The 22,880-nt window shown below is 36.2% G+C and overlaps 2 protein-coding genes across 7 annotated transcripts in view; one reads left to right on the forward strand and one right to left on the reverse strand.

Moving 5' to 3' along the window:
• The window catches only part of fmn1 (formin 1), a 36,181-nt gene extending 34,999 nt beyond the window's left edge, over positions 1–1,182 (reverse strand). The window contains exon 1 of the mRNA XM_016667974.1: positions 617–1,182. The gene's annotated coding sequence lies outside the window, so the exon portion shown is untranslated. The remainder of the gene's footprint in view (positions 1–616) is intronic.
• A 2,555-nt stretch (positions 1,183–3,737) lies between these two features.
• The window catches only part of ryr3 (ryanodine receptor 3), a 126,631-nt gene continuing 107,488 nt past the window's right edge, over positions 3,738–22,880 (forward strand). For all 6 annotated transcript variants that reach the window (XM_016667980.1, XM_016667993.1, XM_016667983.1 and 3 more), the window contains exons 1-3: positions 3,738–3,955; positions 20,758–20,877; positions 22,645–22,749. In XM_016667980.1, the coding sequence (XP_016523466.1) occupies positions 3,908–3,955; positions 20,758–20,877; positions 22,645–22,749 (273 nt within the window). In that variant the 5' untranslated portion in view covers positions 3,738–3,907. The remainder of the gene's footprint in view (positions 3,956–20,757; positions 20,878–22,644; positions 22,750–22,880) is intronic.

Genomic DNA, 22,880 nt, shown 5'->3' on the forward strand with positions numbered 1-22,880 from the left:
CAAAAACTCGGAATTGGGTCACTTCAGGTTGCAATGTGAACGTGTAGTTCACTTGAAATAAAAAAACAAAACTACCTTAAAAGTAACCTTGTAGCCAGTTTGTCTTAATTAAATGACTTCTTTATATTGATGAACTAGTGCTTGTTCCATCTGCAGATTAATGCTCTGACAATACATTTTCCTCATGTTTTAAGTTAATTTATCTGCCGATACAACTAGTATTTTTCATCAATATTAAGGAATTATTGACTTTAAACAAGTGCGTACATCTTGCTGAACAGTTTATTTTCAGTTAGTTTGTCTTATTCCAAGATATTTGCACTAGAAACTAGACCAAACCAAAGATATCTGGTAAGATTTTGTTTTTGCAATGCAAGAGTAAAACGTTGCAAGGCTCCCAGTCTTGGTTGTCCAGGTTCTTATTAAATCAAACTGCATTTGAGTTTAATAAGTTTATTCTTATTAAACTTATTAATAAGAATAAGTTTGATTCTTATTAAATCAAACTGGTAGGGTAACTACACTACCAGTGTAGTTACCCTGAATCACCAGTTTACAAAGAAGCTTCTCCATAACTCATTTACAAAATTATTTAAATAATAACCTTTGGACTTACCTTCAGCCAAATAGCATCCCTACTTGCAGAAGCAGGTCACTCCTTTGTTGTACCTGCTGTGATGCTCAGGTGACCGAGGACGTGTGTCCACCTTTTGTTGGGAAGCTTTTGGCCAATCACCAACTCAGGATGTAAACTCAAACATCTCCCATTGGTTCGTCTCCCAAAGCTCACTGGAAGCTAATCTCCCCAAAGGGGAGAAAAGAAACAGACGGAGGGGATTTGCTCTAATTAGTGTAATCTTTTGGACTTGAATCAGTGCCTTAGTAATAAGTCGGTCAATGTCTATTCCACCAGAAGCCATAAAATTAATCTTACAGAAATATTCTTTTTTTAGGAGCAAACTTTGAGAAAAGAATGTCGGCTAACGTTTTGGCTGTAAGTCACATCTGTTTGGCTGAAGTTCACTGACCATTGGCTCTATTAAGGTCAGCTGTGCACCATGCTGTGCTGCACGGAAAGCTAATCTGACCACAGACCAGCTGCCACAGCGCGATCGCTGTCATTTAAACCAAACAAACAACTGCTCATGTGTCCTAATGCAACAACCAAAACGTCAGAGGCTGCAAGAGGAGAAAATGGAGGATTTAGATGAAAAGAAATGCGGTAACACTTTTGACATTAACCAAGAAATCATTACTGATATAAATTTGTTATAAAAGAATTACTGATTGCACTTTAAAAATCAGGTAACTTTATGTTATTAAAGGTAAAGTTTAAACAGTAATGATTTCCTGGTTAATGTCAAGTTGTCATAACAAAGACATTTTGAATAATGTCAACTTTGTATTAAAAGTGTCATAATTTACCGAATGACGCTTTATGACAACAGTCATAAATATTCATGAAGGCTTATTCATGTTCATCACAGATGTTATGTCATGTTTATGACAGTGTCATGACAGTCTTATTTCACCCCCTTCAAATAAAGTGTTACCAAGAAATGCTAAAAACCGCTTTAGAAATGTTAACGTTTTCACAAATCTTCTATCACTTGGATCAATTCGGACACAAGTAACTTTAGATAAATATGAACTGAAAATATAAACATAACTTTTTGGTCCATTTTTTTGCAGCAGAAATAAAAGTGAAGCTATAAAAGCATAGATTAATTCTACTTTCATGAAAACACTCAACAGTCCATGGATCATAAGATGTTTATTTTCACCTGAAATGCGCCGCGCGGCCGCTAGGTGGCAGTGACGTATAGACAGAAACATGATTTGAAGGCCGTTTCCTTTTCCAGTCACCTGACTGATGACTGGCGCCTACAGGACGATAATTACTATATTTTCATGTTTTAGTTAATATTATGTATTATTTTACCATACAAAATACTATGTATTATGTGTGGTCAAGAAATTTATATATTTTGTTTTGTCTTTTTCTACAAGTGTCCGCAACAGGAATGTCTGTAGGGTTAAAATAAATCCAAATCCAAGGAAAGTGGCCACAGTCAGATGTTTCTAATGCAGCAAAATAACAATTTATGTGCGACTGAATGTAGATTTAACATAAAACGGACCAGAAAAATATACATCTCCAAAGCAGACACTCAGTAAATCTTCTTCATGTCTTTTTCAGAATCAGAGCGTCATGTTTGATAAAATAAAATTATTTAAATATTTGACTACATTTGAGCAACAGAAAGTAATCATTTAGTTGTCTGCATTCCTCACGGTGGCATTTCCAGCTCTGCAGTCACTAAAAACAACCAACATATTTATTAAATGTGAATGTAACATGCCTTTTAGATGAATTACTGCAGCAATGAATGCATTGTAGCTGCTGATAATTCAATGAAACTGGTTTCAAAAGCAGATCTAATGTTGAAGCATCTTCCTCTTGGCAAATACTTAGCAGATTCTCTGTGGGGTTTCATTGAGGAGCGTTAACAGAACTATTAATAAATAAAATATTACGGTCATAAAAACAGGCATTGCTACTTCTGGAAGTCTGAGCTTGTCAACAAAGCTAAAGATGAAAAGTTCTAAAGTTAATTGGTTCACGGTTGCAGTGACTTTCAGCTTGATATGGATCAACAGTATTGCTATCTGCGCCTTTTTCCTTTCACTTAACTCTCAATTAATGTAATGGCATTCTCTCAAAGTCCAACTTTTAGATGTTTATTCTTCCTCTATATGCTATCAGTGATTTTCTGCTGGACAACCAGATAACCAGTTGTTCTCACGAGTGATTAGCCGAATCAGAAGAAAGTAGAGTTCCCAAAAGTTGTACTCTATTAAGACTAGTACTCCTTAAAGAAACGACTCAAGTAAAAGTAAAAAAAGTATCTGATGTAATATTTACAAATGACGTAATCAGACAGACTGAAAACGTAAAGCTACGCTGAAATTCTGGTACTTTAAAATAACAGATTCAGGCAACTCTTTTACAAATCATTAAAAACTATTAAACTAAGGCAAATAGAACCGGGTGAAGTATTTCCGGTGCCAAATGGCACACAGCCGGGTCAGCCGGTAGAAAATATTAGAAAAACAAAGCTTGTGAACAAACAGGAAGTCTCACTTCAACATAAACTGTAGGTGTGCCTGTGTGTCATTTTTTTTCTATTCAAGAGTAGCGATACTTTATAAAAATATTACTAATGTAAAAATAAAACTGCTCCTGTAAGTACATTTCGAAATATCTAAATATGATCAACAACCGGATGTTGCTACTGGCGGAAGCGACGAACAAGACGACAGGAAGTGGTAGGAGGAAGTGTTTTTAATGACCTGCGTGAACAAACTTAATCACGCGAGATTTTTTTCGCGACTCTTATTTATTGGAAACATTAGCAGGAATATTGACAAAGTTTAGCGCACATTTGTAATGGAATTACTGATATAAACCTTTTTAATTATGTTCTAATTGACTAGGATGCACCTGTTAACACGTTTCCCTGCAAACCCTCTATTCATAACTTCACCCGCTGCTGCTACTCAACAGAATGCGTCATGGTTTGATAAAAAAGCTGCAAACATTTAATCACAGTAACCATCATCAGCTCCGGCAGCAGCAGCAGCATCACCCTCCCTCTGTAACTCGTCCCCTGCTTCCCCGGCTCGCACTGCTCCGCACTGCTGCTGGGTGCAGCGAGGAAGAGGAGGGGGTATAAGGTTCGTGGAGGAGTGAGGGGTTGTAAAAGGAGAGGAGGGGGGGCTCGCTCGGGCTGCCCTATATGGCTGTGGATGAGTTCTATGCTAATATCGGCTTGAAAGGCTCAGCTTGCGTTTCTGCCGGCAGTCAGCGGTGGCTTCCAGAGTCTGAGGAGGCTCCTTCACAGCCATGGCTGAGGGCGGAGAAGGGGAGGATGAGATCCAGTTCTTGAGAACTGTAAGTAAAATAATAATAAAAGAGAGAGAGAAATAATTAATATTTCATCGTTTCAAGCAGACTGAATCGTTTCCGAGTCCCATCAACACTACAAATCATCCAAAGTGTATTTCTGCGGAAGTTCTTGCATTGCATCGTCAGTGTCGCTGGTGCGTCTGCACAATTGATGAGTGTGGAAGTTGCCGCAGGTTGCACGCTGCGCCCCCGCGGTCACGGCGCACCTGTCGGCAGCGCTCAGGCTGTGGGGACGATCCAATCCGCAGGTGCAAGGACGAAATAATCTGATCGCGTTAAAATCCACGACCAGGTGGATCGAGTAATACGTCAGGTTTATCTCCGCTGCTTTGACTTTTTATGGACGCATTCACCTCCTCGGGGAGAAGAGTTTCAGACCTAAGTTGTCCTTACACGCAAACCGCCCTCCGCGGTGACTATTTTAGTTGTTTGGCGCAGATTGATTACAGCGTCCCTCTCTGTGCGGTATTGTAAATGATATGACAGCTTGTGTGTTGGTGTGGTGGGAACAGATATAGTGGTGCCCTGACAGAGCACATATTATTCTCTCTTGCTTCAGAAAACGTTATTATTTTGGTGCTGCATGAAGAGCGATATTGTCAGGAGTCACAGATAGTCTTGATATTTAGTTGGAAATCATGTGCATTTAGTCCAATTTTCATATCTCAGATCCAAAGTGTGCACTAATTTGCTTTTTGGTTTATTAAAATGATGCAGTACAAATGCTCACACTATCTAGATCTTTAAGTTGAGCTTCATTGAAGCTATTTCTATAAAACTGTATTAATTACAAGCATTTGAAACACCCAAAGTGACAAAAACGATTAATTGAACAACCATACAAATCTAGGAAGTTGTAGCTAATTTTTCCTAAACTGTTCAATCAATTTGAAAATAAAAGTGATTGATTTTTTTCATACCTAAAAATACATGAATTTTTAATCATTTGGAGACTTTGTTTTGCATACAAGTCATAAAAATGCCAAATCTTAAAGCATTTTTGGTCACATTGGGAAATAAAGCTCAGCTTAAATAAATGGTTGTTGCTACCAAAATGTTACCATGAAGAAAAATAATTTAATTTTCTTTCTGCAGTAGCTAAGATACGCTAAGATGCTAATTACCTTAGTCACATACTGATTGTTACCGTGAAAGGACCAATATTATGATTGGAAAGTATCTTAGTCATATCAGTTGTTGAGGCATTTCCTCAGAATTTGTGGTTTGTTTTTGCGACGCTGCTTGAACCTTCAGATCAGAAAATAAATTTCACTCTTTGTTCATCTCAGTTTTTCTGAGCTCTTTTGCAGTGGAACGCTTGAATGACGTTCCTTGTCATTCAAGCGGTTGATTTACCTTTGCTGAAGTGTACCAGTTACTTGAAAATAGGATTTGAAGGCATTGATAGTTTTTGTTTTGAAGGTTTTAGATTTATTTTTAAATATTCAGTGTAGTGGCGTCAAACATTGGACCTGCCTGGTGAACACTGACAGCTTCCCAGATTGAAACAACCAATCATCAAATTGGTGATTAGAAACAGTAACATTCAGATATTTTACTGGATTGTTTTTATGTTGCCATGAAGTGTTAAGATATTCAGATTTAAACCAATAACATGGTGTGATTTCTAGTTAAGCCAGGCTGCCATTACTTCTTTATATTCTGTTATATGAGCACTGCAACTCATATTTGCTCATATAAACATCTCAAAGAGGTGCTACTGTTAAGAAATTTATATAAGTTCAACATATATGCTATGCTATGCAGATCCTTTGTCTGCGCTGATGAAGATTCACTCAGATCTACATGCTAAATGCTAGCAGTGGGTCTCTGTGGCGGGGCAGTTGACCCTCTTTCTTTATTTCTGATTCATTCAGTTCATAGTTATTCCCACACAGACTTTGAGAAGTGAACCAGATTTCAGAGATGATCTGAAGTTAAATCAGACCAAAAAATTCATGTTTTTGGTTATTTACATAAATAATGAGAGATATTTTTTTGTTTTGGTGAATGTTTTTAACTCTTTAAATTCAAAACTGGACATACATTTCCTTAGCATTTCATAGTATGACCATTTAACTGGATGACTTGCGTTACACCAAGTCATAGTTCTTGGAATAGTTTGTGGCAATTTTGGCCCATTCCTTCTTGAAACTGAATCCTAGATAACATCTTGAGATGTTGCTTCAGTATTTGCACATTAACATTATTTTTTGTGAAGTGCATAAATCCCCTTGGACTCTGTACTTCACAGTTCAGATGGTGCTCTCAGGTTTACAAGCTTCCCCCTTTTTCTTTCAAATCTAACAACCAAAATTAATGTTATATAAGCAAAAACTGTTTGAGGTGTTGCCATTTGTGCCTCCATTGGCTCCATACATTTGGGGTTGCATCCTGAACAACAACACACGCTTCATTTGTGTGACTTACGAATAGGAATGTGCGATATATACGATAGAGAGCTGTAGTCGAACTGCGGTAATGCCTGTTGCATTAAAAGTGTCATTATTTACCAAATGTTTACAACAACAGTCATAAACATTCATGAAGACTGATTCATGTTCATAACTGGTGTTATGTCATGTTTATGACAGTGTCACGTTAGCTTTGTGTACACCCCTTCAAATAAAGTGTTACCAAAAGTTTTTGACAATTTTTGAGAAAAATCTGCACTAAACTCCCAATTATGTATTAGTGCTAAAAGTGCGGGGATTTGTTGATTTCCATGATAATTCTCAAGAAACTGGAGGGACTGATTGATACAATCTGGCAGTAAACAGATAAAAACTGCATTGATTTGACTGATAACAATATTTAAGCTCACTTAGTTTTTAGTCTAAAATCTAGAGGGCCACATAAAAAGCTGTGGCGGGCCGGATTTGGCCCACGCGCCTCGAGTTTGACACATGTGCTGTAAGCAGCCTGAAGGCCGGGCTGAGCTGTCGGAAGCAGATTGGGACCTTGTTCTTAACAGCTCCTACTATTTGTGATGCCAGTGATATGCTGACCTACGCCTCTCAGATTCTACTGTCACACTGGCATCCTGCTTATCTGATGACAACAGCGATTTGAGAGCGGCGGAGTCAGAGGGGGAGGGCGGTCTTTCCCTGAGCTTCTTAGAGCTGGGAGAAATGGGATTTTACAGGAAGTCCTGAAAGAAGAATGCTCTAGAAACCAACTAGTCACAGTTGTTTTGTTTACGGCTGTGGAGACAATTTCACTCAGTTTTGCTAGTTAAAAACAAGGTTGGATTTGTAAATATTTAGTTGTTTTTTTCTGACAGTAAATTTCTAAAAAAAACTGATGCCAAGCCAAAGCTGCTAAATTCACCATCTGAGATGTTTATCAGAACTATCTGTATTTTATCATTCTTTTATCTTCGACAAGAATATAAAACCAAAAACGAGAATAGAGTCTGTGTCTGAACTGGTTAAGATGTTGATCCAGATCCAGACTGAAACCCAAACGTCTAAGTTGGGTCATGCCACAGCTTTTCTTTTGAGTAATACCGCCAACCACAAGAGGAACAAACAAACAGAACTTTCTTCGCCATCTAATCTAAACCCGTTTAGTCACAGGCTTGTTTCTTTTTGGAAGATTTAAAAGTTCAAACGTAACACAGTTTAATTCCTGACGCTTTTGGCATCAAGATAATTAAACTGACTGGAGAAAACAGTTGAGAAAAAATATAAAAATACATTTCAACTAGTGAAATATTTATAATCTTTTTTGTATTCTGCAAAAGTCACACGCCAGAAAAACCTGACTCATGTTCTCCTACTCAGCCAAGTTGAGTTTATTTTTTTTTTGTACCAATACATAAGACGACTGAAAGTCCTTTTTGCCGGCAGCAGGGCAGGTGAGTTGCACCTTTTCTCAAACGCAGGTGATTGACGCTCGTATGGCGGCGGCAGCAGCTTCTCTGCTGGGCTTATTTGGAGTTTATGTTGTTCTGGAAGCCTTGTGCATACCAAGCCGGAGACTCTGGGGGTTTAAATTTAGCCTTTTTTAAGACGATGCTTCCCAAGCACATACAGCTCTGCTGGCCTGGCACTAAACCACACCAAGGGGAGCTGCTTTAGCAATGACAGCACAAGACTCGAAACACTTAAACACCATTTTTATGGGGATGAAGTAGCATTTAAATGTAACCACTGAGTAATATACAAAATTTTCTGAAGCTTAGTGTGTCTGGTAATAGACAGGTTTAAAAAGTTGACAGATGTTTGGGGGATTTTAAATTAAAAGTGATAGTTGTAGGCAGGTTTAAGTGCTCTTTAACTTATAAAATGCTCCTTACAATGAAATCCATCATAGAAAAATGATGGATTTCACTCTTTGACTTATCCACTTTAAACCCACTGCATTCCTTTAAAATCTTGAAATGCTGAAAAAAATAAAGAAGTAGAACTGACTTTGACTATTTCAGGATTGGTAGTGGGTTCAAGAGATTATTTATTTTATTCTTCATGATTTATGGGACAAGAAATAAACAAAATAAATAAAAATGAGTTGGATTATAACTTGCTTAAATTATAGTGCAGTGTTTTTAATCATTATCTGCTTCAAAAATCGTTTAATAATCCAGTTATTAATAATGGCATAATTTCCTAGAAATGCTTTGCATTCCAACAATGTGTCAATAGGAGACCAAACCCACAGCATCACAGATCCTCTACCATGTTTATCAATAAACATTTGGAGTTCTTTCTATTTTATGCCACAGCCACTTGGGATGTTTATAGCTAAAAATAACTCATTTAAATTCATCTGATACATACAAATTATTCCAGTTAAGGTTCAAAGGTAAGAAAAATAGTTTTTTTTCCTCATAAACAACCAGTTTATATGTAAATAACTGGCATCTCCACTGCAAAAACAACATTTAACCAAGTATTAGTTCTGCTTACTGTAAATAAGACAAAACTAACTAAAAAGTAACAGTTCAACAAGAAATAGGAGCTTGTTTTTAATCAGTAATTCCTTTATGTTGGTGAAAAAGTACAAGTTCCACTGGCACCGTTACCTAGCAACGCCAGCCAAGCCTGGCCGTCACCTAGCAACCGTGACGGGCTGTAAATATGGATACATTTATGCAAGTAACTATATTCCTGTGGCGTTTTTCTGAGTTATAAAAATTGATAGATATTAAGAGTTGCAAAGAGGGACGTGCCTCTGTCATACAAAAAGCTTCTGATCACTTTTTAAAAGTAAAATATATTGTATAACGTGTGTCAAACTCAAGGCCCGTGGGCCAAATCTGGCACACCATAGCTTTTTAGTTGGTCCTCTAGATTCTAGACTAAACACTAAGTGTGATTAAATATCATGTTATCAATCAAATCAATGCAGTTTTTATCTGTTTACTGCCAAATTATATCAATCAGTCCCTCCAGTTTCTTGAGAATTATCGTGGAAATTCACGCAAAATCAACAAATTGAGCTTAAAAACTGGGAGTTTATTTCTGATTTTTCTCAAAAATTGTCAAAAACTTTCTTTCTTGTGCTAAACAGCTGCCTCAGCTTTAATTGATGTCAGATTATAGTCCATGATCTAAACAGCAAGGAATAAAAAGTCACATTTACCATAATAAATGAGCGCAAATATTTTCAGATTAGAACCACAAGCACTTTGATTTTTATTGCAAAAAAATCACAAAAAGAATCACAAAATTCTCGAGGAACTGGAAAGATGTTCAATACTATTCAGTTTTAAGGATTCATTGATATTTTAACAGTCTGTGAGCAGGTTTTATCAATACACTCTGGCACAACCGGCCCTTTAAGTGCGTTCATGATCTGGATTTGGCCCAAAACGAAATGAGTCTGACACCCCTGCTGTATAACAAACTTTAGAAATTATTATTATTATTTTATAGAATATTGACAGATTATTTTATCTGGAAGTCTGGAAAGACACTCTTAGATATAAGAAAGACTCTTGAATGGACAGCAGACATTTTAGAAAGAAAAAAAGGAAACTTCCTGTGTGAGTCACTGCATCATTATTCCAGTACGCTGCATTTCCTCCGTGTCACTCGCTGATGTCCTTGCAAAGTTTGCCTCTCTTGTGGATGTGTCCTAAACCATCAGGTGAAGCTCTCCCAGCTGGACCCAAATGAAATGTGAAGGATTTCCTCTGTATTGATTTAGCAGGCCAGGCTGGCGGAGAACCAGTGTGTGCTCTCAGTCATCTGCAATGAAGGACAGGGAGGCGGCCGCCGGCGCCATCAGTCACAGAAACACATGATTTAACTCCAGCTGGGTTCAACGCAACGACTTTTACTTTAATTTGTAAATGAAATGTCAGGGGTGTAATGGAGGAGATCCCATTAATTGATCGTTTAAATTATGCAGGACTGGATGGAGTTGCGTTAGCTTAGCATTTCCCCGCTGGAAAAGGGGTGACTTAAGTTTGCCTCATGGGATATTTGGATTTCGGTTACGTAACTCCCTACCTATAAAACATGAAGGAGCGGTGACGACATTTTTCTCTTTTCAGTTTCCATTTAAATACTGCAGGAAGAGCTAATTACTAATAACATGACCTTTTATGACACACTTAGCGCTTCCACTATGATACACTGTTTGAATTATTGTCTGTAAACTCTTTTTGTATTTTCACAGTTATTAAATATAAATGTAGCAGGTAACAAGAAAGTCAGTGGCTGGGCTTCCTTCAGTATTCAATAGAGAGTAAAAGAAATGCTGGTTTCTGTTGGTTGGTTTGCATTATTGATCAGTCTTTTTTATTTTCAAACTTTGAGTTGTTAGTAGTTTTTCATACATTTGCATGATCTCATGAAAATAATTTTACAGGATCCCGAGAGAGCTTACAGCTTTGCTGGAGCTGAATTGATTTTTATTTGTCTTTATTTTTTCTTCCTACTTTTGGATTGGCTCGAAGTGGGGCTGTGTGGAGTAGTGATAAACAGTCAGTATGCTACCTGCATGTTTAAAAACCAGAAGCCATGTAGTACTGCTGACATCCACTCATGAGTTAGCAGATTTGTGTTTCAGTTTAAATATTTTGTCACATGTTGAGTTTTTGGGCAATAGTCTCAATGCGCTGCTTCAAAATGGGCTAATTTGGTTAAGAAAGCTGTTTTAACCTCTACTCAACACATACAGCTACACTAATTTCATCTCTGGCTCCTGGTAATTATGTTTTCATGTAACTCAAATATCCAAAAATGCTAGGCTAATGTTATCATCTTTCCTCTTTGTTTTTATACGACTTATTGATAATTTGGGTCGGATGTGTTTCATTGCAGTTTTGTACAGAGTGAACAAAAATAAAAACAAGTTATTTTCCTGTTTCGGACCTTGCAGAAATATTTACTGATTCCTGTTTCAGCTCTGTGCATCTATACTGGGATGCTAGCTGCTGGCTACAAACACATTGTAAGATTGACGACACAATACATCAGCCATGCACTTGAAAACAGCAGGGATTTTTGCAAAATGGCTGACCAGGTTAGCCTTGACTCCGATAGAAATCATTTAAAAACAATTTGAGGTAGACAAAACCTAAATTCGGATCAGTAAATTACTATTTCAGATGGAATTAAAGTTAGTTTCACTCACATGAGTATTTCCTTTTTATTCTCCAAACCATAAATTAACAGACTGTTTCTTTTTGTGAGTAAGATACTGACTGCTAGTAAATAATACATACAACAACAGACGAAATAGTACAAGGAGGATACTTTGAGTTGTGGTGACGTGTGGGAGAGAGTAACTCAGCTCAGTTTTTCAGATGCTCTGACTTAGCTGCTCCAGAATATGCTGAGGTAGAAATGTAAGGTTTCCCTTCATGAAACATTTCATCCTGCGTCTTTTCTTTATTTACTAAGTTACTACTAAAGCAGGGGTGTCAAACTCATTTTGGGCCAAATCCAGATCATGAATGATCTTAAAGGGCTGGTTGTACCAGGATATATTGATCAAACCTGATCACAAACTGTTAAAATATTAATAAATCCTTAAAATTAAATAATATTATTGAACGTCTATTCAGTTCCTCCAGGATTTTGTGATTTTTGGAATAAAAATCAAAGTGTTTGTGGTTCTAATTTGGAAATATTTTAGTTTATTTATGATGATAAATGTGACTTTTTATTACTTCTCTGTATAGATCACGGACTATAATCTGACATCAATTAAGGCTGATGCAGCTGTTTAGTACAAATAGGAAATTTTTTGACAATTTTTGAGAAATTTGTTGATTTTGTGTGAATTTCTCTAGAAACTGGAGGGACTGATTGATATAATTTGGTAGTAAATAGATAAAAACTGCATTAATTTGATAACATAATATTTAAGATAACTTAGTTAGGTCTGTCACAGTAATCAATAAATCAACTAATTGCGTGATAAATTAAAACTAACTATAATTTCCATTGGCATGATTCATCGTTTATCTCTTTTTCTCTCTTTGTTCCAAAAACTGGAGAATAAAAATGTTCTGTTTGGTGTTTTGATCTCAACCAGCCCTTATTTTGAAGGACAATTTTGTTTACAAAGACTTTAGGATTAATTTTATTTGTTGTTTTGTTTATTTATTTTGGATATTTTAAATGTCTTCCAGTGTTAAATCCAAATATCCCATGAGGCAAACTTAAGTCACCCCTTTTCCAGCGGGGAAATGCTAAGCTAACGCAACTCCATCCAGTCCTGCATAATTTAAACGATCAATTAGAATTGATCGTTAGAATTTAAAGTTTACTGAAGTTTGAGAATGTGCTCTTGCATTAATATTTTTTCATTACCGTTATATTATTTAAAAATGGTCTCAAAACAACAATATTATAGTTTATCACAATAACTACTGGAACAGTTTATTGACCATCAAAATTTGTAATTGTGACAGAGTCACACTTAGTGTTTAGTCTAGAATCTAGAGGGCCACATAAAAAGCTGAGGCGGGCCGGATCTGGCCCACGGGCCTCGAGTTTGACACCTGCGTACTAAGTGATGCATTTTCTGAGGAGGTAATTGTGCAGCACATAAAGTGTGAAACACGAACAGCGCTAACGGCTAGTTGCTTGGCTTTACGTTGGTCGATGTCTTAACTTCTCCTGATCTTGGCTCTTTTTCGCCTCTCAGACATAAAACAACTCGTCGAGCCGCTTCGCGCAGCGTTTCTGCTGCCCTGTGGTGATGAACGATGAAACAGAAACTCACTCAATTGTTTCTTTCTGGTTAGCTGGATGAGTTGCTCCTGCATGCGTGGAGGCTTTCATTATTTAAAGGCAATATGCATGCAAAGTAAGACCAGAAAATCCAATTTGCTAGGCGGACGCCACACAGGAGGCAGGCTGGCAGCGGAATAAAATTTATGTTTTCTAACATGTAGCCTAATGTGTAATGCATTATTCATCTTGACCTATGCATTTATGCACTTGTACTTATACATACACCTACACAAATAATTTATGCTTATATGTTTGTGCATAAAGGATGATCCTGGCTGCATATTAGATGCATCCATCCAAGGTATGATAGATAAGCAGAGCAGAGAAAAATGGCTCTGTTGGCAAACTGCATGAAAATGTGATGTATGTATGCATTGATGTAAAAAAAAACTAAGTACCTATGATGAGAAATTTGTTTACAGTTGCTAATTTTCAACATATAATTTAACTCTAAAATTATAATGGGAAAATATTGGCTTTCAATCTACTGAGCAGGGATTTTGTAGCTGAAGCAAAAATATTGTGGGTGAAACATGTTGGAGGAACATTTGAAAAGGCAGATTAAATAATGCTATCTGTTATCTAAAGATGTTTTAATTGTTTCTCAATCCTGGAGCAGAAAGTGTTTAGAAAAAAAAAGATAAAGTGAGTTTTTTTTTACTTTTTTAAAAGTAAAAAACTCACTTTATCTTTTTTGTTTGTGTTGCCAATGATATAATGCATATATAGAAAGTCTTATCTGTAAAGAACTCTTGTGCTCTGCTGATTCTTACTTATTCGGTGTCCTAGAGAGACTCCACAAAGCCCATTTTTGTGGGAAAAATTGTTTTGAAATCATTTATCTGCTTTGTAAACTCTGTAAAGACTTGTGGGGATTTATTTCTGTTTTTTTGTTTTGTTTTGTTTTTTTTACTGTGATAACTTGTTGGATTTTCTCAAAGATGATGAAGTTTGCTTTTCACTGCGATCGGGTTTGGGTTTTTGTCGATTGATGTAGACAATTTTGGTCAGAGCGGCTCGATACTTTGTCAATAGGTGCTCTAAACCTTGCAGTAAAAAAAAAATCAGATTTTGTTTCCTATTTGAAATAATTTTCAGATAATTGCATTTTCTGTTGTAGTTTTATTTTTACTAACTTGATAGAGTTCCTTATAACACTTTCACTGCAGTGAACTCAGTTTTTGAGCTCTGATTTTCTTCACTTTCCTCCATTTATTGATGTTTTAAAGCAGCAGACTGAAACACGATGGCGGCTCTGCCGATTGGAACCAACATTATTCTGTTAGGAATGACAAGTTAACGTTTTCTCTGAGCATTTTACTGAGAGAATACTTTATTAGCCACTGCAGGGAACTGTCAGGGAATACAGATGTATTGTAAGAAACAGGTGATGGGACAAGAGAAAAGGACATATCTTTAACCATTTCTCATTTTCTGCAAATAAAAACTAAATATTTTGCTTGTAATTTCAGAGACATGTTGTCAGTAGTTCATAGAATAAAAGAACAATGTTCATTTCACTCAGATATAAACCTATAAAAAGTAAAATCAGAGAAACTGAACTTTTTAAGTGGTCTCTTATTTTTTTTTCCAGAGCTGTATGTTTAGTCTTTTGTGACAATTTGACTTTTTAAATGCTACAAATGTCTTTGTATTCCTTTAACTTGTAGTCAGAAATGTTCAGTACAGGGTGACCTGCAGAAAACCTGCAAGAAGACAGTCTGAATGATTTATTTCCAGGGTCTGCAACCTGCAGCTGCAGAGCTGCAAGAGACTTTTTGAATAAAATAACAAGGAACCATTTAATATTTTTTAGATAAAAATACAAAACAAATCCAGGTTGTAGCAGTTTTTTAGTATTTTCTGGCTTAATTGGATTAAATTCACAAAACAGAATGAGAGTAAAAGTGCATGAAAGTATTTTAAAATATATTTTATTATATATAATATTTTTTCTTGTTGAACAATAAATTACAACAAATTTCCTACTGCAGGAATATATAAGCTGTTTGTTTTTTTAAAAAAAATCTTAACTTTTAGTTAGCTGAACTGAAAGCAAAAGTGGCTTTTGGGATTTTAAAACTTGCAGACACAGATTACAGGATATTCAAGTTTTAGAGTGGCCTAGTCAAATCCCTAACCCAATTGACACTCTGAAAGCTGATGTTCACAGATTCTCTCCGTTCAGTCTGACTGAGTTTGAACTCAAAACGTCAATTTAACAATAATGTAGCATTAATGTGTTATTTTTAAAGCTTAATTTGTTTAAATATTATTTTTTTACAACCTAAGTTGGTTTTTGTTTGGGTTTTTTCATGCGTTTTTTGGTCCATTGTGAAAATGCATTTTGCCAAAATGAAACAAACACTGTAAAATCACAAAGCTGAGGTTGTGCTGAAAATAACAACACCAAAAAGGCAAAGTAAGTAGTTTTCAAGGTGAAAATATAAGAATAAATTAAAAATTAAACCCCAGACCATACAGGGTTAACAATAATATAACATTAATGTGTTATTTTTTAAGTTTAATTAGTATAAATACTCATTTTTTCCAACCTAAGTTGATTTCTCTCCTCAAGCAGAGAAAGTCCTTCCTGTAACTAAATTTGCGGCTCTGATGTAGAGTATCCTGCTCTTGTTTTCACACATCTACACAGTATCTGCTTCTCTCTAAATGTTGTTAGCAAAGCTTCACTAAAAACACCCAGCTCAGTCCGTATACTTAGCACCCCGCCTGACATTTATGAGAAACATGACTCCCGTCAACCCAGACCAGTTTAAACAGATTACACTCGAAGATGGTGTGAACAAGGAGACAAATTTTCTGGAATTCCTCTAATTAATTTGGATTTCAAGTCGTCTTCTGTCCTTTTTTCCCCCCTTCATAAAAACTCAACAAGCGTTGCTCGAGAAGCAAGTGCGTCAAAATAGCAGCAACAGATTCAACTTTTCTCAAGTTCACATTGGTGGCAGCGGCGGGTGAATTGTAGGAGTTTATTTGGCACGCAGGAGCATCGGGAGAGATCTCGGGTTTCGTTTGGTGGATGCATCAGGTCTCACACACACACACACACACACACCTGCTGCTGTCACACACACGCCGGTTATCTAGCACAAAGACTGAATGGGAAGAACAAACGGGATGAGAAATACTCATGGTTTCTTCTGGAGGGTCAACCCTCCCAAAAGCGCCAAGAGAAACCAAACGGTTGCGAAAGAAAGCAGCATATTTTCCTGTTCTCGCCGTGTTATAACACTGATATTGGTGCAGACATGTTGGAGACGGGAGGGAGAGGCCAGGGTCAAGTTCCCCCCTCTGCACACATCCACCCAGCCCTCACTTACCTCCTCCTACCAGATCCCTATACATAGTAATGAAGCTGCTTCTTATCTGTCTAGCTGTCTAGCAGATGGTCACTGTGCTGTCGCAAAGATCGCTGTGCCTCAGCGTCTACAGATTCTCTGGCTTGGGACCAAGTCAGGAGTGCAGAGGCAGAAACTGTCTCAAAATGTCAGCCACACATGCCCGCTTCATTAGAACCCGAACCTTTTTTTATTGGTGATAAGACCCGTGAAAAATCTGTCAAATATGATTCTATTTATTGGCCACTACGTCGGCCATTTCTGCTCCCTCGTCCTCCTTCGGTCTAGACAGGGTTCGGTCTAAACTCATAAACACAATTTAAAAAGTTTCTAGTTTTTTTGTCTTGTGGATGTTGCAAGATGCAACTTAGTTGAGTCTGAAGTTAGCATCCAAAGCCGGGAGTTTAAGTTGAAGTAAAGCGTTTGGAGTCAGACTGAACACTTCTGCTTGAAGTTTATATTATAAATGTTCACAAAACTTTGTCGATATTCTGCTGATGTTGTAAAAACATAATTTCACAATTACTGTGTTTCCGTTAAATAAGAAATGCAATTGAAGTCACATGTGAATAAGCTGGTTATCAAGAAATTAGTACTGAGATATGTATAAAAATACTAGCAGTCATGCTAATGCTCATGCTAGCGTAAAATCCTTTGATCAAAAACATGAGTTTTTCAAAATTATCATGTTTTCATTAAGCAAATTTATTTAGTAATTCAAATTTGTGCAATTTTATGGCCAATGGAAACACAGGTAGAGAAAATGAACATTTTAAAGTGTTTTCAGTGTTTCTTTATCCTGTAGATCAGGATGTCAAACTCATTGTCATTTTGGACCAAATCAAGATCATGAATGCTCTTAAAGGGGCGGTTGTGCCAGAATGTACTGATAAAACCTGATCACAAACTGTTAAAATATCAGTGAATCCTTGAAATTAAATATTATTGAACATCTTCTCAGCTCCTCTGTTTGTGGTTCTAATTTGAAAATATTTGCGCTTATTTATGACAGTAAATGTGACTCTTTATTACTTGCTGTATAGATTATGGACTATAATCTGACATCAATTAAAGCTGAGGCAGCTGTTTAGTACAAGTCAGAAAGATTTTGACAATTGAGAAAAATCTGCAATAATCTCCAACTTTTAGCTCAATTTGTTGATTTTGTGTGAATTTCCACAATAATTCCCAAGAAACTGGAGGGACTGATTGATATAATTTGGCAGTAAACAGATAAAAACTGCATTGATTTGATTTAATCACATTTAGTGTTTAGTCTAGAATCTTCAGGGCCACATAAAAAGCTGCAGTGGGCCGGATTTGGCCCACGGGCCTTGAGTTTGACATCTGTGTTTTGGAGTTTATTTCTGATTTTTCTCAAAAATTGTCAAAAACTTTTTTACTTGTACTAAACAGCTGCCTCAGCTTTAATTGATGTCAGATTATAGCCCATGATCTAAACAACAAGGAATAAAAAGTCACATTTACCACCATAAATAAACACAAATATTTCCATATTAGTACCACAAACACTTTGATTTTTAATGACAGAAATCACATAAAGAATCAAAAAATCCTCGAGGGACTAAAAGATGTTCAGCAATAATATTTAATTTTAAGGATTCATTGATATTTTAACAGTTTGTGATCAGGTTTTATCAATACATTTTGGCACAACCGGCCCTTTAAAAGCATTCATGATCTGGATTTGGCCCAAAACGAAAATGAGTTTGACACCCTGATCTAGAACTTCAAAGTTTTATCACTTCAAGTTTTGCATGTTGCTAAATTTTAAATTTCCTTAATTCTTTGTAAAATAGTTTCAGATTTGATTAAGAGAGTCTGTGAACCTTAATCACTGATCCTCAATTGGTTTTACATCTAGACTTTGATTAGGCCATTATATTGCACAAATATGCTTTGAGCTAAAACTGTTGCGCTGAACTCCAGTGAAAAGGTTTAAATTTTGTAGATACTTTAAAATCATGTTCTTATATCAGGGACTAATTTGTTTTGGACCCAAACTACAGTTCAGGACTGACACAGATTTGTTTATCAAAGCTTTTTGTTTTTAATCAGGGTAAAACTCACATAATTTCCCTAAGTACAACACAAAGTACTCGTCTATCCAGAGATTTTCTCTAAACGTTGCTGCACCCAAATCAACTTTTATTTTATTTCTTGAACTTGGCTAACCATAGCAGCCATTTTGAGAGAAAGTGGCCCAAATCCTGTAATTATAACTGTGTAAAAATTCATCTTTTAACACAGCAAATGTACAAAATTATTTTTACACTTTATAAGTAACATCCCTTTCCTACAAAAACAAACAAAAATAAAATCAGTCTACTTTATTTGCTTCATTTTATTTATTTTTTTTCAGTGTTTTTAACTCAACAGACAGTTTGTACACCCCTGATCTAAGTCTTACTTCTGATCTGCATAGGATGTTTCAATCGTTATTTATGTTCAAATTTAGTAAATTTGAATTGAAAATTTTGAAAAACAAACAGCGAATATTACAAAACAAGTGAGAAAGAAAACTGCACTAGTTGGAAGGTTTTCAGATGAATTACGTGACATTTTATTCTGAAATCTAGGAAACTATTTATAAGCCAAACGGCCCGTCTCATGTCTTTATATGTAAAAACCTGCAGCTGGTTCACATGCAGGCATGAAGACAATTTGTTGAGTAACGGTGCCAGAGCCTGCTGGGTCATAAGGCCTCCAGAATGTCAAACAGCCAAATAGAAAGAGATTTATTTACTCGATTTTAATGAAGTGTGAAGCCTTTGGTCACTCAGCTGACTGGGTTAAGTTTCTGCATCCTGAAACAACAAACCGGTTCTGCACACTTGTTCACTTCCCTCTTGTTTAAATTTTCTAAATCAAACCAAAAATATTTAAATTTTGCATTCACTTCTAATTCAGCCGCTGTTTTAAACATTTTCAGGAGCATTTATCGCCGTTTCTGCCATGGCAACCCTTAACTGAGATTAGTGTGGGATGTAAGTTGGCTTTAGACACACACACTCACACACACACACACGAACAAAATCAATAAGGATGTGTGCTGGTTGCTTAGTAGAGCCTGACCCGCTGCAGCCGACAGAAACAGATGTTCAATTGTTGGCTGGACTGATTGAGTCGAGGTTTTCTTCTTCCCCTCGGGGTCTTAGAAATAATTTTCTGTTATTGATTAATTTACGTCTTTTCCACTGGTGCATTTGTTGCTATGAATGTAATTACAGATTTGTGGTTGTCATCCCACAAATAATGCAAATCAAAGGAGTTTTCTGTCCAATAATTATCTCTATTTTTCTTCTCACCACAAATTAGTAAATATGACGGCGGAGTAGGGCTGCTGTAGGCAGAAAAAAGGAGAAAATCACTTAAAAGGTCCAAAATTTTTGACTTTTGAAAGTAAAAAAATCCAAGTTTTTTCTAGAAAATGTAAATTTCCAAGTTGTTTCCAGCAAATTTTTGAATTTTGAAGTTTTTTTCTGAAACCATTCCCGCGACTCAGTAAATGTGACGGCATGCCAGGGTCATCGTAGATTGAAAAAAGGAGGAGAAAATCACTTAAAAAGTCCAAAATTTTTGACTTTTGAAAGTCAGGAATTTCCAATTTTTTCTGGAAAATTTCCGAGATTAATCTAAAGATTTCCAAGTCTTTTCTAGAAATTTTCTGAGATAAATCTCAAAATTTACAGGATTTCTAGCACATTTTTGACTTTTGAAAGTCAGAAATTTCCAAGTTTTTCTAGAATTTGTTTGAGATTAATATGAAAATTTCCAAGTCGTTTCAAGCAAATTTTCAAGTTTTGAAGGATTTTTTTTTTAAACCTTCACTGCCATTGTAGACAGAAAGAAAGAAGGAAATCGTTTAAAAAGTTAAAAATGTTTGATTTTTGAAAGTCAGAAATGTCCAAGTTGTTTCTGGCAAATTTTCAAGTTTTGAAACTCAGAAATGTTTAAATCTAGAAACTTTCTACAAAGTTTCTGAGATTAATCTCAAAATATTTGAGTGTTTTGCTGGAAACGTACTCCACCTTTTTTTATTTTTTCTACGTACAATGACCCTCAGCTGCCATCGTCAGGCATTAAATGCAAGATGAATTAGTTGTCATACTTTTCTACCTTCTCGGTCAGGGAGGCATGTTGTTTCTCTCCGTTTGGTCGCTACCGGAACATTATTGGCAGTAACACTCCTGTCTCTACCTGGCAGGACGATGAGGTGGTGCTCCAGAGCGTGGCCACCATCCTGAAGGAGCATCGCAAGTTCTGCCTGGCCGCGGAGGGACTCGGGAACCGCCTGTGTTACTTGGAACCCACCTCTGAAGCCAAGGTGGGAACGGCGCACAGCTTTGTGTCAACGTAGATGATTTCATAGAGAAATGTCATCAATAGAAGCAGGAGAAAATGTGTGAGAGTCCTGTTTTATTGCAGCAGTAGAATTTCACTTTGAAAAGTTTAATACAGAATCTGAGAACGTCAGTTTTCTCCTATGCAGTTTCAAAAAAGTTTGTATTTAAATGTAGCTCAGGAGACAATATGGAGCTACATTGGGGCCATAAAGTTTGTTCTAAAGCAAGAAAAAAGTAATTATAGATTTCCGGTTATCATGCCATCATGCAAATCAAAGTTTTTTGTTTTTTTTTCCAATAATTGACTCTTTTTTCTTTTGAAACCTTCACCACAACTCAGTAAACATGACTGCATACTGGGGTATCACAGAAAGAGGGAAAAATGAGAAAATCGCTTAAAAAGTTGAAAATTTTTGACTTTTGAAACTCAGAAATTTCCAAATTTTTTCTAGAAAATTCGTGAGATTAATTTGAAAATATCCAAGTTGTTTCTAGCAGATTTTTAAGTTTTGAAAGTCAGAAATTAAGTCAAGTGTCAATCTCAAAATTCAATCTCAAAAGTCAATCTCAAAATTTCTGAATGTTTTGGCAGGAATTTACTCCTACTTTTTATTTTTTCTATCTACAAAAATATGTCATCATATGTTAAATGCAAATGAAGCAGTTATACTTTTCTAAATTCTTGGTTTCTATCTGAACTTTATTAACATTCCTCTCTCTCCAATAATTGCTGCTTTGTTCTCAAATTTTCACCACAACTAAAATAAATATTACAGCAAAGACAACAAAGTACAAAATTAAAAATCACTTTGAAACCCCCAAAAAGGTTACACATCTTTTCAGTTTCAAACTTTTTTCTTCTTCTTTTAATCAAACTTTATGGCACCAATTTAGCTCCATAACAATCCCTCTCCGGAGACGTTTGTGTTGCATTTCTACGACGGCATGTTTCCTGTCCAGCAGGAATCTGCGCACACCATCTTTACATGTCGGGTGATAATCTCATGATCATAAATCTCTCTGCCGCCAACACGCTCTTTATGAGCTGTGTGCACTCCGACACGTTCGGCAGGATTTAGAGGCGCCACAAAACAAAAGGAGCTCTAAGTGGGTTTTGAATTTATTTTGTAAATTTATTTAGAAGCCTGAAAACATGTTGAGGAAAGCTGAAGCTTCTTTTTTTCTTTTTTTTTGTGATAAATGTGCATGTTTTGGACACAAAAATGCTTAGAAATTGCTAGAGAAATGTTACTAGTATATTTCTTTATGTTATTTTGAAAGACATAAATTCCCAAAATACAAAATCTGGCCAGTTTTAATGCTGTTTGCTGCAACACAAGTAAGCAAAGATAAAATTAATTGAACTAACTATGCTGAAGCTAATGGATTTAAGTTGGATCTAAAGTCTAACTTTTACATCCCAAAAGGTTAAAAATGACTTTCTGCAGAAATTTAGTTTTCTTTTAATTATTGTGTATTGTGTTAAATCATAAAAGTGTTTCTAAAATAGTTCTACTCTAAAGTTCTGGGTCTCAGGTTTAACCAGGCATTTTTATATCAGATAGAGGAGAAAGGCGAGAAGCTGCTGTTTTCCTTCTGCGGCCCCAAAGGTAACATAAGAAGAAATTCAGGAAACATAAAACTTTTCTACTTAACTGTGGAGCCATGATGCATTTTTCGTTGCTCATATAATGAATGTGTGATTTGATTTGCCCTCCGTTTGCCTTTCTGCCCCCTCTGTCCTGCAGTATGTTCCTCCAGACATGTGCATTTGTAACTTTGTGCTGGAGCAGTCGCTGTCGGTCCGCGCCCTGCAGGAGATGCTGGCTAACACCGGAACGAGCAGCGAAGGGGTGAGTACGATCTTCAAACTTTATGCGCAGTGTTAATATACACACAAAAACGTTCAGTGACCTTTAACCTTTTCACATTTTCTCCTGGTACAACCACAAATTTAAATAAAAGTGGTGCAAATGTTGCAAAG

Source organism: Poecilia formosa, unplaced genomic scaffold (genome assembly GCF_000485575.1).
Source record: "Poecilia formosa unplaced genomic scaffold, Poecilia_formosa-5.1.2 Scaffold1, whole genome shotgun sequence".
Classification (NCBI taxonomy): domain Eukaryota; kingdom Metazoa; phylum Chordata; class Actinopteri; order Cyprinodontiformes; family Poeciliidae; genus Poecilia; species Poecilia formosa.